General features: G+C 33.0%; 1 protein-coding gene across 1 annotated transcript in view; it reads left to right on the top strand.

Moving 5' to 3' along the window:
* frtz (WD repeat-containing and planar cell polarity effector protein fritz) overlaps window positions 1-17,126 on the top strand; it is a 33,781-nt gene extending 16,655 nt beyond the window's left edge. Inside the window, exons 4-6 of the mRNA XM_072529397.1 lie at window positions 354-1,066; window positions 5,472-5,673; window positions 13,145-17,126. Of these exons, the coding sequence (XP_072385498.1) occupies window positions 354-1,066; window positions 5,472-5,673; window positions 13,145-14,124 (1,895 nt within the window). The 3' untranslated portion in view covers window positions 14,125-17,126. The remainder of the gene's footprint in view (window positions 1-353; window positions 1,067-5,471; window positions 5,674-13,144) is intronic.
* Window positions 17,127-18,419: the final 1,293 nt, after the last annotated feature.

The raw sequence follows: 18,419 nt of genomic DNA, 5'->3' as shown, positions 1-18,419 counted from the left end.
AAAACCTTTGGCTTTTTGGTTGAATGAGATAAGCAAGGTACTTACAGAATACCGGGGTTGATATCTGCGGTAAGGTAATCAGACGAGGCCCCTTTCACAGAATTGCCACGTATCCTACGCAGGTTAAGAGGATAAATATAAAATGCAACGCCATTTTCAGTAATTAAGAAATCGAAGCATGACGTGTCCTGTGGATTTGTTAGCCATGGGCGTAGCAAAAAAATGGAAGGAACTAATTGGGAGACACTTTGAACATGCTTCAACATAAATAATATCTCACACTCACTTGGTTTTATTTCAATTTAAAGATAAGAAGCCTTTAATTAATTTATTTATATATTAAATTTTTTTAGGTGCTGTATCTGTAGAAGTAAGCAGTTTTGAGTTAGTGGGAGTCAATCTCAAACGAATCTCAGTAACATCTGTACCCCTCCAGACCCAAGTGAGCTGTTCTGCCCTAAGTAAATGTGAGGACAGACTGTTAATATGTTGTATAGATGGTTCCCTAGCATTATTAGATCGCAGTAGAGGCTGCACAAGAACTATTAAAGCTAATTTTATTCCAACTTTGTTAGCTTGGCATCCTGCTGGAGCTGCAGTTGCTATTGCGAACGATAAAGGACAGTTGCAATATTATGATACTGCTTTGTCTTGTATAAAAAGTCAATTTTTAAATGAAGATTGTTTACCAACAGCAGTCGTTAATTTGTCCACTTGCTTTAACTTACAATTTAGTATAGCTTCCATAAATTGGGGCCCCAAGGATCTGATTGTTACTTTTGAACAGGGACCACTTGCTGTAGTTACACATATTAATCAATGTGTAACATTCAAATCTCTCATTCAAAATTATTTAAATTTGGGTAAGATTGATAAAGCGATTAAGTTATTGCTCTCTTGGGAATTTCGAGAGGAAAGTTTTTTTGCTTTACAGAAGATTGTTGCTCACTTGATGAGGCAACCGTTGAATGAAGAAGTTTCCCAACACGTACAGATTGCTTTAGGAAGTTATCATAATAGTCCAGTTCCTATTAGGCCTCAAATTCGACATAAGTATGGAAATCAGGTAAGATAAAATCACCTAACTACAAATTTATTATTCTGAGAGTCAAATCCAACAGTTCATATTTTCTACGTATAATTTGCCTTGAGCATGCTTCTCAATATTTAAAAATATTTAGTCTTTCTTGATTGAACATATTGTTTTTTTGGTTCATTGTTTCCTATAGATTGGTTATTACCAGTACTTCTATTTTTTTTTAGAATGTTTTGCTATTTATTTGAGGAATCTTAGTTGCTGTAATTATTTTGCAAATTTCTCGCCTTATTCATCCTTTTCTGTCCATATGTCGACTTATAACCCAGTCTAAAAATGAAAAAATTATCTATTTCACGGAAAAAAAAATATTATAGGCATCTGATAGCTTATATAATAACTATGTCTCTTAAGTCGTAGCCCAAGGCCAAAGTTCAAACATGTAGTTTTTTGCCGATTGAATTTTTTGATTATATTAGGAGCGAGTTTTGTATTGAGACGGTTAATTTAAATGAACTATTGTGTTATAAACAGACGGTTAATATGACTTTTTCAGTTCAATCCATCAATAATTTGCCTATTATGTGTCTATATAAGCGTGCAAAATTTCAAACAGATCGGTTTGTTAGCGAAGGAGATATTATTCCAGATATCGAAAGTTTAAACACTTATTGCTGCCTACTTAACTACAGTACCAAAATTGTAGCAAGTGATTCATATTTTCAATGTAAACCTTTGCGGGTTTGAGGGGAAAGGAAATTGACGAGTCATAGCCGTGCGGTTTTTATTAAAATCAGGATATAATAATCAGGATTTTAGAACGAATTGATTGTCATAAAAATTATTTTCGTATTTTATAGATGCCTTAGGTGAAGAAAACTAATCCCTGTTAAATATATTTTTTGGGAAAAACCCTTTACAACCGACTATTTTCAAATGAGAGTTAATGACATGGGATTAGAAAAAGAGTCGTCTACTAACTTTTAGCACAGGTTAAACTTAATTACTTAAACAATTCTTGGTACAAAACAGTACTAGTAATAAATGTAACCTTAACTGAATATTTATTTCCATAAAATATAAAGAATATGTTAAAATAAAAACTATATATATATATATATATATATATATATATATATATATATATATACACCGGTATTTAGGCGATAGGCCCTTCCGGTAGGGATCTATGGAGGAGTATCACCGAGCGGCAAGCCCTTATCTCTTGCCGTACTGCTCCACCATAGGCCGATTCTAGACTAAGCCGCAGATTCATTTAGAGTTAGCCTTTTTGTTTTCTGTACACCGAGCTGGAGATCGAACTCACATCCACTGAACCACTCGCAGTGAAGCTAATGAGAACCGGCCGCCCAGCCCGCTTGGCTATCTGACCGACTCAAATAAAAACTAATATATATAATCCAATCTGAGTCATCTATGTCATCTTCAGATTCCTCAGTAGTGTCTTCGCCTAGATCCACAACTATTGGTTTCATGGTACTTTCAATGAAGTTATCAAGATTCCACATATTTTGCTCTTCTTTCTCTACATGCTCAATATATTTTATTATTTTATTTAAGCAGATTTTTTACATAATTGCATGTAAAGTAACATTGTTCCTTGCTACTTCATTATTATTTGAGCCCGTATAAGTTATATCTGGTTTAACTCACAATGGTATGGCGGCCATCGAACTACAATAATTACGCCTCGTTCTCGCGCTATTTCATCTACTACATATTTAATATATTTATCTTTATGATACCGTGCTAAGTTTAGTAACTCGATTTTCAAAATTGGTTCATTGAATTTAATATTTTTTTATTAAGCTAATCCTATCTCTGCTTCTCTTCATTTAGTGATTGCTAACTGTTCTACACGCCGGCAGTGATATGGAGTGTTATCCATAACAATAACAGATCCTGGTTTGATTTTCAACACAATATCTGAAAACCATTTTTCATAATAATCTGTATCCATCTTCTCATGGTAATCTCCAGTCTTTTCAGAAACAAATGTATTTAAACATCCTTTAACAAATCCTGAGTCGCTACCAATATGGCTAATAATAAGGCGTTTTCCCATTTCAGATGGGGTTTTTAAACCTGTCGACAAACCATTTAGGAAAGCTTGTCGTTTGTTTACGACGGATTCACATTTAAATCATTTTGTGACAGTATGTTGTTCATTTAACCATGTTTCATCTGTATGTTTTTTTCCATCTCTTCGAAATTCTGCTATTTGTTTCAGACACTTTCTGCGCTATACAATAATTTATTATTTTTCAATAAGGGTACTATTCATATCCTATCCTGGATGCACCATACAATGACGACGTGGTAAAAGAAAAAGGACTTGCAATGGGAACATAGAAAATCAGAACATTGTAGCGAACATGTGCACTGAGAGTATTATTGAGCATTCTTGACAATCATGACATGGCAGCTCTAAAGGAAATGATGTGGAAGTTGAATGGCATAATGAAATACTTTAGTTATCATTTAAATCAAAATATTTTTGTGGTAAGATTCATTGTTGAAACCAGAAAAAAACAAGTTGTAATATACTTCAAAGCTGTCAATTATCTAATATATGGATTCTTGAATTTTAAAATTCAAAAAAAGTGATGAAAAATAAATTATTTTTGCAAAAAGTGTTTTTAAATAAGCCGTTAAAAAAGTGATGTTTGTTTAATAATAAACAAATAGAAACTTTGTGATTTTTTATCTGCACTTAAAATCTGCGCTTAGAAAAACGGCATGTTTTTCTAAGCGCTGTTTGCATTTAAAACAAATTATTTTATCTTTGTTGATACTGTCAGCTATGTTTACTTTATTTTGAACTTTTTAACGTTGACTTTTGTTTGACAAATTTACCAACAAAGGCATCTCCTGTGGAACTAATCGCGCCATTTGGTTGCATAATAAATAAATTCGATTTGATAGAATCTATAGTAATATCGGTTCCTCCATGTTCCAATGCCATCACCATCGATGCAAATCGGTCTGAAACCACTGCCAAGAGTAAACTTCCTGCCAAAGAGCTTTTTAGTTTAAGTCATGTTCTACCAAGTTTCTGAGATGTTTCGATAACTGGTTTAATATAATCTGAACTTGATGAGCAATTTTCTAATCTTATTGAAATTAAGGAAGGGATATTTTTCTAGTAAATCCTTTGCTTTTGTAGACGTCATTGAGTGTGTTCCATACTATTACTTTCCGTTCAATCTAAACATTTACTTAGGCCTTTAAGTATGAGGAAATTTTCAATGACAAAAGGCCATTCTTCATAGTTTTCACGGCCTTGTAACTTTGGAAAATAGGCAAGATATTTGTTAGACGCTATTTTTGACTCTGTATACATGATCCTGATAACACGAAAAACAGTATATTTACGACAGAAGCAGTAAATCCCAGAACTAGAACGTTAACTTTATCTTTACTAACACCTGAATCCTGGGCCCATAACCTATTAAGTGGAGGGCAAGGGTGTATAGGAAAATAATTACTCGTGGTCACCTTTACATTTATCGCTGGGCATTTACATATTAAAAATTATTTAAAACTAAAGAATGATGACATAATATCAATGATTAAAGATTTGAACTAAAAGGAAACAAAAAATTTATTAAAATCCTTTATAAAAGTTATATGTTAAAAAACCCAATCGGGTGATATCAAAACAACAAAACGTTTTCGGAATCCATATTCCATCATCAGTGTCTAGGAGTACATGTTTTGAGCCACTAAATATCTGGGTAAAAACCCGTTAAAAGCTATTGGTTTAAATTTATTTTACATTATTAGATCTTATATGTTAAGATGTTAGAGTTACCAGTGGATTTGATAACATAACGTACGACTCTACATAAAGTTGCTGGTCCTGAGACAAAGTCTCAGTCAAACAGACAAACTTCATGTAGGTTTTCATAAGAAAAATAAAGTAAAGTACTAAAATGTGGAGAAAAACATGTCTTGATCTGCGGTGAAAATCGATTTGTCACGATTGTCCTAGGATAATATAAAAAATTCAAACCGAAATAAAGCTCATAATAGTCCTCCATATTCGTGCTATAATTAACAATTGATCTATGGTCGATATTCACTTTCTGATGGTTATTATTCGTGTGTATTCACGTATTTTTTTGAGTTGAAATAATGTTTCTCATAAATAAACCGCTCTGTGTTTATGTTTAATATACATAATTCAGTATGGAATCTACAAATTGTGCTGATTGGAGAAATTTGTTTTATTTTTCGTAATAATCACCGCATGTCATTAAAAATTTCATTTCGCGTACAGACTAGAACCATGTACCAGCATTTATACTACGCTGTACATTCTCATAATTTGTCTAATTTTACACATCATAAAATAGTATTAGAATGAATTAGATTTTTATGTTTATTAGTTACTATAAGGAGTATTTTCCAGGTAATTTCTTTAACGAGACGCTTCTTTCATCAATTGGTACGATCAGAAATGTTTGAAACGGCATTTCTCTTGGCAGTTGATGTTGGTCATCATGACTTATTCATGGATCTTCATTACATCGCTGTAAAAGTTGGTGAAACTGAGATGGCAGCTGCCGCTAGGGCACAAGCTTCAGCGCTGTTAAGTAGATGTTCTAGCGAGGGTAAGAGATACTTTAATATAGAATGAGTAGAAATTATGTAGAATATTGAAAAAATATGTATGAAGAAATTGTTAGAAAATTATTTTATTCTAGCATTTAGCTACAAATATATTAAAGGGTTATTAAAGGGGTATCACTTAGGTATAAAGTAATTAATGAAGGAAAGATTTCTCAAGAATGGTACAAGTCCGAAGTCATTCTACTATTCAAGAAAGGAGACAAAGAAAACATCGAGAATTACGGACCGATATCCTTGCTATCACATCTGTATAAATTACTAACTAAAATCATAACCAACCGCCTAACACTTAAGCTCGATTTCTATCAACCTATCGAGCAGGCTGGATTCAGAAAACATTTTAGTACCATAGACCACTTGCACACCGTAAGAACACTGATAGAAAAATGCACCAAGTATAATGTTCCAATTCATATAGCGTTCGTCGATTTCCATAAAGTATTCGATTCCATGGAATTATGGGCAGTGCTTGAATCTCTAGAAAATGCACGTATAGATTCAAGATACACTAATATAATTAAAAACATATGAAAAATGCTACCATGCAGATAAAGCTGGATGAAAGCACAAAAACTAATCCCATAAGACTAAAACGGGGACTAAGAGAAGGAGACACCATCTCTCCCAAACTATTTATCCTTGCTCTAGAAGACATTTTTAAGAAACTAGAATGGAACGACAAGGGTATCAACGTCGACGGATTATACTTAAACCACTTGAGATTCGCAGATGACATAGTTTTATAGCCGATAATATCCAAGAACTAAATGATATGTTACAACAATTAAATGCAGTTTCAGGAGCGGTAGGCTTAAAAATGAACTACAGTAAAACAAAAATACTGAGCCGAGACCAGACAAATATAACAATACAAAATCATACCATAGAAAATGTTGAACATTATGTATGTCTAGGCCATGTCATCAAACTAGGAAAACCGAATCAAGATGCTGAAATTAAAGTAAGAACACAACTGGCATGGGGCGTTTTCGGCAAACTAGCATATATCTTGAAAAACACCTCCATTCCTGTAAACTTAAAGAAAAAGGTTTATAACACATGCATACTACCAGTTTGTACCTACGGCTTGGAAACAGTAGCCCTTACCAAAAAATCTGCTAAAAAATTAGAAACAACGCAAAGAGCAATGGAACGAATCAGGCTTGGAATATCACTGAGAGACAAGATTAGAAACACCGAGATAAGACGTAGAACGAAGATTAGGAATATTGTGCAAGAAATTACAAAAATGAAATGGCGCTGGGCAGGTCACGTAGCCCGATATAATGACAACAGGTGGACACGGAGAATTCTAGAATGGAGCCAAGGACGACAACAAGAAGCATGGTAAGACCTCAAAAAAGATGGGTAGATGACATAAGAGCAGTGGCAGGCAAATAGTGCAACAGGGAGAGACCTACATTCAGGAGTGGATGATATGTATATACATATATGAAAGTTAAACAATATGCCAATTATTTGCATTACGATCGGTATAGCTGTAACTGACAGCTTCCAGAAAAAAAAACGGATATGGTTTTTTTCTGTGTCCTCATGTTGGGTCTTTTATAATAATAATAATACTAAACGCTTATGATAAGTTTTGTCAGTACTTCTATTAAGTGCGGACCCCTGCGAATGATGGATGCTCTCTGTGTATTCACCGATACACAGACGGTAACAGGGACACCTACTGTGGAACAAAAAACTGGTACCTGGCTTAATAGGTATAATGCACACTCATAAAAATGGTGATAAATAATTTATGTTTAGGGTCACTGCTTGAGGATAGCCAGGGCACGTATGGAGCCGGCGTTGAACGTGACAGCATGTGGGACGTCGGTGGCAGGGAGTTAAGAGGGCGAGCCATAAAATCAGCTATAGCCCAACAACAACCACAAGCGGGCCAAACAACGCCAAGAGCTCCACTCGCTGTAGGCGTTGCGCTGGAACATCAGCCGGCGCTCACCCAAGCGAGACGACCGAGGCAACGCTTGAAACGCGTTGTGTCCATGAATGAAAATATTTTGCACTTGTATATTACGTGACAAACCTCGGTCAACAAACTATCGGCTATCGACAACAACGGCCTGTAGATTTCTGTAGAATTCTGTAGGGAGTAGATTATTACTATATAAGAAGCACAACCTGATATACGCTGAACAAACCCACTTAGCAGACCACCGCTACCAAAAATAAACTAGGTGCCCTACCCAATTATGTCGCAGAAGCTAATACATTGGAATATTTGCATTTAATGCATTGCATTTGGTATAGGCATTAAGATCACACCACTAATATCAGAAGGACTGATAACAGAATTGCACCTCTCCGTTTATTCAGGTCATCTAAGCAGATACAAAGTTAGTAACAACCGGAAATTCGACAATACAATTTTTGAGCATTTAGAGAAGACGTTTTATAGGAAACTCAATTGCATTGTAGAAATTTAAAATAAATCGGACTCAGACCAAGAAAAAAAAAACGGGTGTGGCAGTCCAGTGGGACTGCCGGTAGAAGTTATATTTCTATACACGCTTTCGTCGTTACAAATTTATATTGGAGTCAATCTGCACAATCATTACATATGTAATGCTATAGGTAAGAGAGAGCAGAAAGAGGAACAGAATTAGGTATATAAGAATAAGCTGCATCGTTTGCTGTATATAAACATTTGACCTGTAATAGAAGTATAGTAAATGAAAGATTGAATCAATATTTTGATGAAAATGTACATTTTTGTTTTCATATATGTATGAAAGGAGTTGAATCTGCGGTAAAATTCATTGTTTATTTTGTTATTAATATAAAAATACAATACAATACACTGCAACATAATTCAATATAATAATACAATACAAATTAAAATGCAATATTCATAAGTATTTAAAAATGAAAATATACATAACTTACTTACGCATATGTTTAATTTACCATGACAATAATATTAATAAAAAAATAATAAAAATATTAATAAATATTAAATATATTTACAAAAGGAACATTTTATTCTCGAGTGAGAAAGAGAGATATATCTTCTGTCTCTCTCTTACCTATATCTTACATATGTAATGATTTTTCAGATTCACTTCCGTACAAATTTCCAACGTCGAACGCGCGTATAGAAGTATAACTTCAAAAAATGTTTGTGGAAGATAAAAATAAAAAACCAACAACTCGGATTATTTTAAATTTGCAAATTTTCATTTTATTTTAAAATTTCTCATTTTTGCGTATATTACATATATTTAATAAGATTAACGTGGGGTTTTTAAATATTTCAAAAATAAAAAAGGAAATTCATATTGGGATTCGAACTCACATATATCAGCGTATGAACAAAACACGCAAACAATTTGCCAATTAGACATGACAGTAATGTATTTCAAAATTGACAGTTCTCGGTCATACAGTAATTTATTGTAATTATTAGTTTGAATTACAAAAGTCTAAAATATTTATGAACATTTAATAAATAATACAAAACATATCACATCAATAATAATATTAATAAATATTAAATATATTTACAAAAGGAACATTTTTATTCTCGATAGAGAAAGAGAGAGAAAATATATCTTCTGCCTCTCTCTTACTTATATCTTACATATGTAATGAATTTGCCGATTCACTCCCGTACAAATTTCCAATGTCGAACGCGCGTATACAAGTATAACTTCAAAATTTCATGTATTTTGAGGAAATCAACTTTCAACGCCGGCTATACTTAATGTTGATGCTGGATGGACTGAAGATACAACGCAACAACCCAAGTACTATTATCCCTTACTCGGGGAGTAACTGATTTAATACTGAAGGATAAAAATAACACACAAGGTCCAGCCAAATACCGCCCAATTACTTGTCTTCCAACTTTGTACAAATTGGTCATATCTTGTGTATCTAACTACACTGTATTGTACATAATATCATAAATCTAAAAATTAATTTATATATACAATATTTTAATATTTCTTTGTTATCTGTGTGATCCAGTTTTTTCCTTCCCCCTCTAAGTTTCATATTTACCAAGTGATAAGTGACCAAGCGTCCAGCCAAAAAACATCGTAGGCCTCAACAAAAGGATGCCTAAGGATTTCATGGCCTAAGATCAACTTAAAATTGACTCACTCATTTCTAACCAGGCATATACCCAAAAAAAGGAACCTTTTACTGCCTTTGTTGACTACATGAAAGCCATTGATGCAGTGCCGCATGAATTTCTGCAAATACCTTGTGAAAACAATATGAAAACTGAACATATCCTAATCAATCACGGCCTTCCAAGGGGACTCGTTATTCTATGTAGCAACAAATGTTAAAATTGTTCTACAAATTAAAGGTATTCCAAAATTTTGTAAGAATATAATACATTTTTCCCCACCCCTTAAAGTCAGGCCACACGCGTTGCAAGAATGTGTATGACATGTCGCGTTTGATATTTGTCAATATTTGAATTTCCAAAATTTGTATTTTGTGATTTATTGTTTAAAAAACAATAAAGTTGATTAAAAAATGTATTTTCAGTTGAGGAGAAAGTAGTAATAATAAAAATGTTTTATTCAGGCAATAGTGCGCGAATTGTCAGTTCTTTATTTAGCGTATGATATCCCAATAGACCAATTCTAAGTCATTCAACAATTTAAAGGATTTTACAAAATTTTGAAAATACTGGGACCGTGATTTCTAATTGTACTTGTACAAAAAATATTTCTGAGAAATTTAGAAAATCAAAATGAAATAAATGTATTAACAGCAGCTGTAGAAAATCCTAGAATAAGTTCTCGGACCATTGCAGACCAGTTTAATATTCATAATTCCACGGCCTTAAAAATTTTGAAAAGGAATTAATTCCGTTTATATAAATTTCAATGTCATCAAGAATGAGGAAAATTTAAATTCAAAAAATTTTTAGACTTGCTACAAGAAGAGATTTTACCCAGACTTGCAGAAATAGCTCCAGATGAAGAAGAAATTTGGTTTCAAATGGATGGATGTGCTACGCACAATAACTGGAAGGTTAAGGAATTCCTTAAAAACAGCTTTAATAATTGTTTGATTTGACCTGACTGTAATATTAAGTGGCCCCCGAGATCAGAGATCTAGCTCCAAACGATTATTTTATCTGGGGGCATCTAAAATCAAAAATCTATTCTGACCAAGAATTTACAAATATTAAAGCATTAAAAATGCGAATTATTGAAGAATGTGCAAAAATAACGCCACGCGTTCTGGCTAATGTTAGACGAGAATTTTACAATCGAATGGGATACTGCTTAGTACAAAATGGCTTATTGTTTGAACATTTGTTATAGTTTTATGTTTAGAAATTATCATAAATTATTTTTAGGAAGGATTACAGGAAAACTATATTGAAATTCTTTGAATTGTTGTATAACCTGGAATTGAATTGGAGTGTATTATAACATCTTACTTTAAATAAAGATCTGGCATTGCTCGCACTATAGCCTGAATACAACATTATTGCTATTTTTCGTGAACTGAGTACATTTCATTAACTTTATTGCTTTGTAAACAACATAATTTATTGTTTATAAGGTACTATTTATTGTTCACTAGTAGTAGTAGTATTTGTGAAAATTTGCTGTTTATAATTTAATCATAAAATAAAAATATTGACAATTCAAATATTGTCAAATATCAGAAACATCAAAATGACCAAACGCAACATGTCATACACATTCTTATACCGCGTGTGGCTTGATTTTAAGGGGTGGCCTGAAAAATGTATTATATTTTTGCAAAATTTTGGAGTACGCTTAATTTGTACAACAATTTTAACATTTATTTTTAATACAGATTTTAGTCCTCTACAAATAGTTTCTTATGATTTTTGATGTAAAATATTTAGGGAAGCAGGAATTTAACAATTTAGAATTTCCCATTGAGTTTTCTATGGCCCGTTTGGCGATTCACCACCCGGTATAGTCAGAGGAAAGGTTTAGTCCAGAGGATGCGATGTGTAAAATGGTCAAAATATAAAAACCATGAGTGGAAAGGCTATGTGCAAATATCTCGGAGTAAAACAAGCGCGAAAAATTGACAACAAATGAAAACCAAACTAATTTCCGAGTTTATACGAATAGTAAGACAGCTAAATCGCTCATATCTTAAATATTATTATAAAGAAATCAACAACAATTGATTGTAATAAGAACTACATTTTATATTTGTTTTGACGTTTAGATTTCCAATAAGAAAATCGTTTGCAAACAATTTTTAAAATAAAAATTATCAATGACCTTGTAACATAACTTTGCCTGGAAGGAATATTAGGGGATTAAAAGAGAATTGAAGAATTCCAAATGCATGTATGTTCACCTTGCAAACCTGCGCGCTCGGGTGTTTTGAAGAACACGACGGCGAGCTTTGTGATGTGGGTCTATAGATCGAGTATGGGGGATATTTAGATAAACAATAATTGAAAATTAAAACGGACCAATGGATTTGGCATAATTTGGTAGAAAAAGAAAGGAAAACAATAAGGGGCACCACCTTTTCCCTCTTCGAGGGACGAGGAAAACTCGTCACTTGACATATGAGAAGATTGGTTTAAGAAAGATTCTAAAAGAATGACAAATATGCTAAAACTCTTTTTAAAACCAAAATGCATACATAGTCAAACATAACGAGAAACAAACACACTTACCTTGTAAGGTTGCTCCTGTCAGAATTATATTATTATTTTCCAAAAGAAAGGAAGATTATGAGAGATAATTATTATAAATAATTGCTTCTAATTAACAATTTTTATTTCTTATATGGTGAAAAATTCAGCCAAGTAAAAGTTCACATAGAAATACCAAAATATTAACAAAATAGACATAAATCAAACAATGCAAATAACAAATTCAAAGATGTAGATTAGAACAAATATTTCTATAATTATATGGACTAACCTTTATAACTAGCTAAAACAGCACTGTGAATTTCGTTTTAAATTAAATAATACTCAAAATAAATAGTAAAAATAAACAAACATGTTTTGACATTACCTGACGTATTAGCATATCATGATATATGTAGGTATGATAACTTATTATCTAGTAAAATATACCTACAAATATAGCTGAACAAAAAGTATAGTAAGTATCCTTTGATTACTAGAGTTCTGAACTTACAAAATTTTGCTTTGCCCATAAAAAACAAAAACTAGGCACGGCACTGCAATAAATAAATATGGAATAAAAATTAAAAATAAAACCAGGTATATTTCTATCGTTTATCATTAGAAAAGTTAGTATTATTTTAAGTCATTAATTCGAAAAACATGCAACCAAATATGCAAGATTGCTATTAGATTGCATTAAACGTTAATTTTACTTTCTCGTAACATAAATATTGTTACAGTTATTCATAATTGTATATATTTGATTTAATTTAAATAGTTTGAATATATGCAAAACTTATAACTCCTTTATTTATTTTTAGCTTCAAACTGTTCTCGTACATCCTGTTCCCAATGTTCGGAAAGCGAAAGCTCTTCTAGCGAAGATCAAAGTTCTTTTGAAACGCAGAAAGAGCATGAAGAAATACTAACTAAGTCGACGTATGTACCACCTTTGCCGCTCAGCTCTGATAATTGCCTAGCAACGGACTTTAATCAGCCAGATCCGACCACCTATAAACCGATGACTGAAAAACAAAACGTACCTACTTCAGCACATTTGAGTGAATGTTTTAGGTTTAATTACACGCCAAAAGCAACTTTTGTTAAATCGCCACAAGTGCCTAGTAATTTTAGTAAAGTTGGATTAGGTTCTGGTAGTGGCATGCTACCTCCTCCTCTACCATTTACAGCATCTCTATCAAACGTCAATAATATGCCGTATATGCAGAGTACTTCATTCGTCGAAGGATTTAATAATAGTCCTATTGTTAGTAACGCATTTTCTTTAAATGGGAGTGTTTTTAATAATTGCTCCGTGAGCAGTAACTCGTTCATGTCAAATAACAAGTTTTCAACATCCAGCTCAGACTTCACTTCAGCAAACATACCGGTAAATAATACAAAGAAACCATTATCGACTAATAAAGTTGTAGCGCCTCCGTTACCCAAGTTGGTCCCAAACTCTAATACAGAGGACCTTATATCTTTTCCCTCGCAGTATACATCAAATTCGCCATTTTTTGGAATGTCTAATGCAAATAGTAAGAAAAATCAACCGAAAGTTAAGTTCTCTGATACCGTAACAGCTTTCATAGTACCTGAAATAAAAAGACCACAAAGACCAGCTCCTCCTCCTTCTCATGTTACAGATCCTCAGAAGGAATTGGCCGATAGTCTACCATTGTGTCATCCGAATGAAGATTATTTAAAAGATTTTACGCCTGTCAAGAAGGAGGACACCGACGGAGAAGGTGAAAGCGAGCAACCCAAAATTAAGGTTATACATTTTGGGGTCGTATGATTTTATAGGGGTTACAACAAGTTATATTTCACTTGGCCTCGATTTCGACATTTACAAGTTATCGAGCTGAACTGTAACATCAGTAGAACGAGTGAAGTCAGTGGAAATAAAAATGTTTAACATCCACAACAATGGGATTAACAGCTGATTTTTATTTAAATAAAAGCCAATTTCTAATCCACAGCACTAAATACACAGTAATAAGCGTTATTTAGTATTAATTTTATAAACTGTACTTTTGTTACGTTATAAACGTCACATGTTTGTTACTTTTCTTCAAATAATTATTTTATTTAATTTTCTTCTGATTTTATTATCCTTGTGTTGTGTTTTACTATTTTCCTTTTAGAAAATACTCAACTTTATTTTCAACTAAATACTTTGTTTAATTATTATTCTTCAATTTAAATTTTCAATTATTTCAGTTCAATTCTCACTTACCCCCGTATACTAACTTTCATCTAGATACAAAATTTGTTTGTGTGTTGGTATCACGTCACCAATATCACTTCAAACTAATTGAATAGGACTCTTTTATGTATCTTCAAAGTACCCCCTTGTATATTGACGTTTCAATTTCCACTTCGGAAATCGTTCTTATATATTTATAATAATTACCCCCTTGTATATTTAAACAAACATTTTCGTTCAGAAATACATTTTATTTCTGAGTCTTGTTCTTGGATTTTTTATTGGGCTTTTTCTTGTTTCCCTTTTTGGTGGGACTACCCAATTAATACCGTGTGATGTTCACCAAAACAGCTGCTTATTGAAGGGATGTAGCAAGCCAACATCAATGCTACTACTGCTACATCCAACATCAGTGCTGCTACCATTACAGCCAACATCAATGCTGCTGTTACTACAGCCTACATTTATCTACATGTAAAAACTACATTTAACTCTTCTTTATAAGTGATTGTATCTCTATATTAGCCATAAATATATTATTACATTTATTTTATTGGCTAAAGCTTAAGCAATATTATTGGCGTCCAACGTGGGGCAGGGACAAATAAAAATATACTTATGGCTAATACAGAGACACTGCCACTTCTGGAGGAGAGCTGAATGCAGTTTTCACGTGGAGATAATTGTAACAAAAAGTGGACCAAAAAAAGCCCAATAATAAAACCAAGAAGAAGATTGTGAAATAAAATGGATTTATGAACGAAATTTTTTGTTTAAATACACAAAAGAGATACCCCTACTTTGTCACATCAAATTCTTAACGTATCCTCAAAAGTAAAACAAATTATGCAAATAAAGGAATATAAAGTAAAAACTTACCAAAAACTGTTTACTACAAATTAAATTACGAAAAGTAATTACATATCAAGACAAACATGTTCGTTTATAGCCTTTTCTGGAGTGTGGAAGATCTGCCTCTATGACCTTCAAATTTTGGTGGAATCGCTTAACGTGCTGATAACTGACTGTATCAAGATTTTAAGGGAAATTAGCAAGGTGTCTGTGTAAAAAATCAGTTTGAAGCTCTCCAAGAGTTGCCGGACAATTTTGGCATAATTATATACTCGTATATTTCCAGGAAAGTCTTTAAAAATGTTTTTGATTGACGATAAAGCATTCTTTTTCATTTTTGACATGGTTCCGATTTGTCTATTACAAGCTAACGAAGCTCTGAACCATCAAAAACACTGACCATTATCTTTTCACAGGCTAGAAAATGCAGAAATAAGATACCTTAAATAGTCTACCTCAGTTAGCAAACGTTTACCGATTTTCTCCATCAAACTCGGTGTTCTATGCAGAGGTGGGAATGTGATGTTCTTTCTATCGACAACTAGTTGATATTCAGTGTTCGGATGATCAAGTTTCAGATCAGATATTCAGCCAATTCAACTGCACTAATTATTTCTCACGAGCTCTGCTGTCCCACACACACACTCACAAAAAGTAGAAATACTTTGTATATCCACGTTGCTGGTCAAAAATAAAGCGGACCATTTTAAGGTCAACATAAATGATCCATTGTTACATGTAATATAGTGGCAGATCAATGACTCTCTTGATGTCTTCATATTCTTCACAAAAACGAACTGAATGGTCCACCGGAACTGAACCAAATAAATTTTTTCCATTATTGACGAGAACACACTTCAATTTCTGTTTTGACCTAATTATCAACAGCCTCCATTATAGCCTGAAATTCCCAATTCTTCCATTAAACCACGTACATTATGACTGTACACAAATCCACGAGGAAGCTTCATATTCAATTTCAAAAGCTTCAAGCTTGAGACTCATATTCCTGTATTTACAGATGATTTCTATAATTAATTGAAAACTGGCACCGAACTTTCGGCTCAATGAGGCATGTAATTGATGGTAAACTAGGCTATTCTATTTTATATTTGTTTTTCTTTTATGTGACGTTTTCACTATCCAAAAGTAAAAATCATTTGAATGATCTCTGGGCTGCCGACAAATGATTAGTATATTAAAGATAAGTTTACCACGTGTTTCCGTGTATGTACCATGTTCTTTTAGAACGTTGGTTACCATCATAGCTATCTTAATTTTATCCACTGCCACCCTAAATAGCATGCTTGTATCAATACCATACCAATCTCGCAAGTTCTTCAACCATGAGGTCTTTCTTCGTCCTGGACTGCGTTTGATTGCTATTTTACCTTGCATAATATTTTGTAGCAATCTATATTTGGGACTTCTCATTACATGTCTGAAGTACTCCGGCTTTCTCTTCCTGATGCATTTTATAATCTCAGTAGTCTAGCTGAGAAGGTCCACATCAGTAAACTTTACTTACACATTTTATGAGGAGCGTATCATTCGCCTGGGTGCTCGACAAATTAGGACTGTTTATCTTTTGTGTGAGATGATAAAATTTATATAACAAACCGAATCGAGGCTATTGAAGCCGTGACGCTGTATCAGAGGTAGTCATAAGGAAGTTTCAGTTCATCAATAGGAACCAGTTCTATGCACTTTAGTCATAAACACTAAATATACTGTTAACCTTGCATGTAAACAAAAACAGAGTCCATATCGGAATACGCTGCACTATTTTAGTAGTGCAATTTTATACTACCTGATGGTCCGTCTTCATAGATTCGGTCTCTGGTCATTTCAATTATATCATGCATAGGTCTTTTGCAACTTCCTGTGAATGGTCAGTCCATCTCGTTGGAGATCTTCCTCGGGGTCTTCGGCCTTCTACCGTTCCTTAAATGATAAGTCTCTCCATATTGTCTATTCTGGCCTCATGACATATCCAAAATATTTTAATTGTTGTAATTGGATTTTATCGGAGAGTATCTAGAGATTATATAGAAATACTCTCTTCTACACGTCATTATGCAAGGAATAGTAAGGAAGCGAGAAAGCGTTTAAAGAAGTGATCGCCAACTTTCGTTAGAAGACGAGACATTAAGAAGAATCTAGAGATTAAATTTTGAATAAATTTTTTGACAATTGTTTCTGGCTGTATCACAATAGAAAATAGTCTAGTGGTATTTGATCGCACGATCTTTGAGGCCAATTTACGGGTCTAAAACGTGTAATTCTGCGGTCATCAAAAGTTTCCTTCAATAAATCGATTGTGGCACGAGCTGTATGACATGTTGAAACCACAGGTCCTTCATATCAAGGTTATTCAATTCTTGTTCCCTAAACCCCTTTTATCCGCTAGGTTGTAGAATTTTTTGTCGTGTTAGTGTCAATTCACTTTTTGTTCATCCCTCTGGCTTTACCATCTTCAGAGCTATGCTACAATATAATAATATAAGTAATTACTTAAACGAAACACTGTTTTGAACTTACGTCAAATTTTAAAAAATTACACTACAAGAGAGGGATCCTAACACGTTAAATGGTTTGGTTATGGTACGGTTGCAAGACCCATTCATCTCGACAATGCTGAGGTGACATACAGACTGATCAGAACTGAATTCTATGCAGGCACTTAAATGCTTTTTTAAATGACAACTGACAAGTGTCCTAATTAGGAAATTAATATTTTTCAAAAATGTAAAAATGTTAAAAACCTTTAAATTCAGATTGAAAAGTAAAGTGTATCAAACACTGCCTAAATTAAATTACATAAATTTTAACTTGAATGACTATATTGTATGTGTTGAAATTGACTGAAGGTCAATTGATAATTTATCTCTAAAAAGAATAATTCAAATTATACATTTGTGCGGTGTTTTTTAATAAGAAGAAACGATTGTAATTTTTCTATTTCTCAACTGAAATCATATCATTTTCTCAAGTGAAATTAAAATTTGAATTATTGTTTTTATTGATAATTT

The sequence above is a fragment of the Diabrotica undecimpunctata genome, chromosome 4, assembly GCF_040954645.1.
Source record: "Diabrotica undecimpunctata isolate CICGRU chromosome 4, icDiaUnde3, whole genome shotgun sequence".
Classification (NCBI taxonomy): Eukaryota; Metazoa; Arthropoda; class Insecta; order Coleoptera; family Chrysomelidae; genus Diabrotica; species Diabrotica undecimpunctata.
Note: the sequence above shows the minus strand (reverse complement) of the source record. Positions and strands in the feature narration are given on the sequence as shown.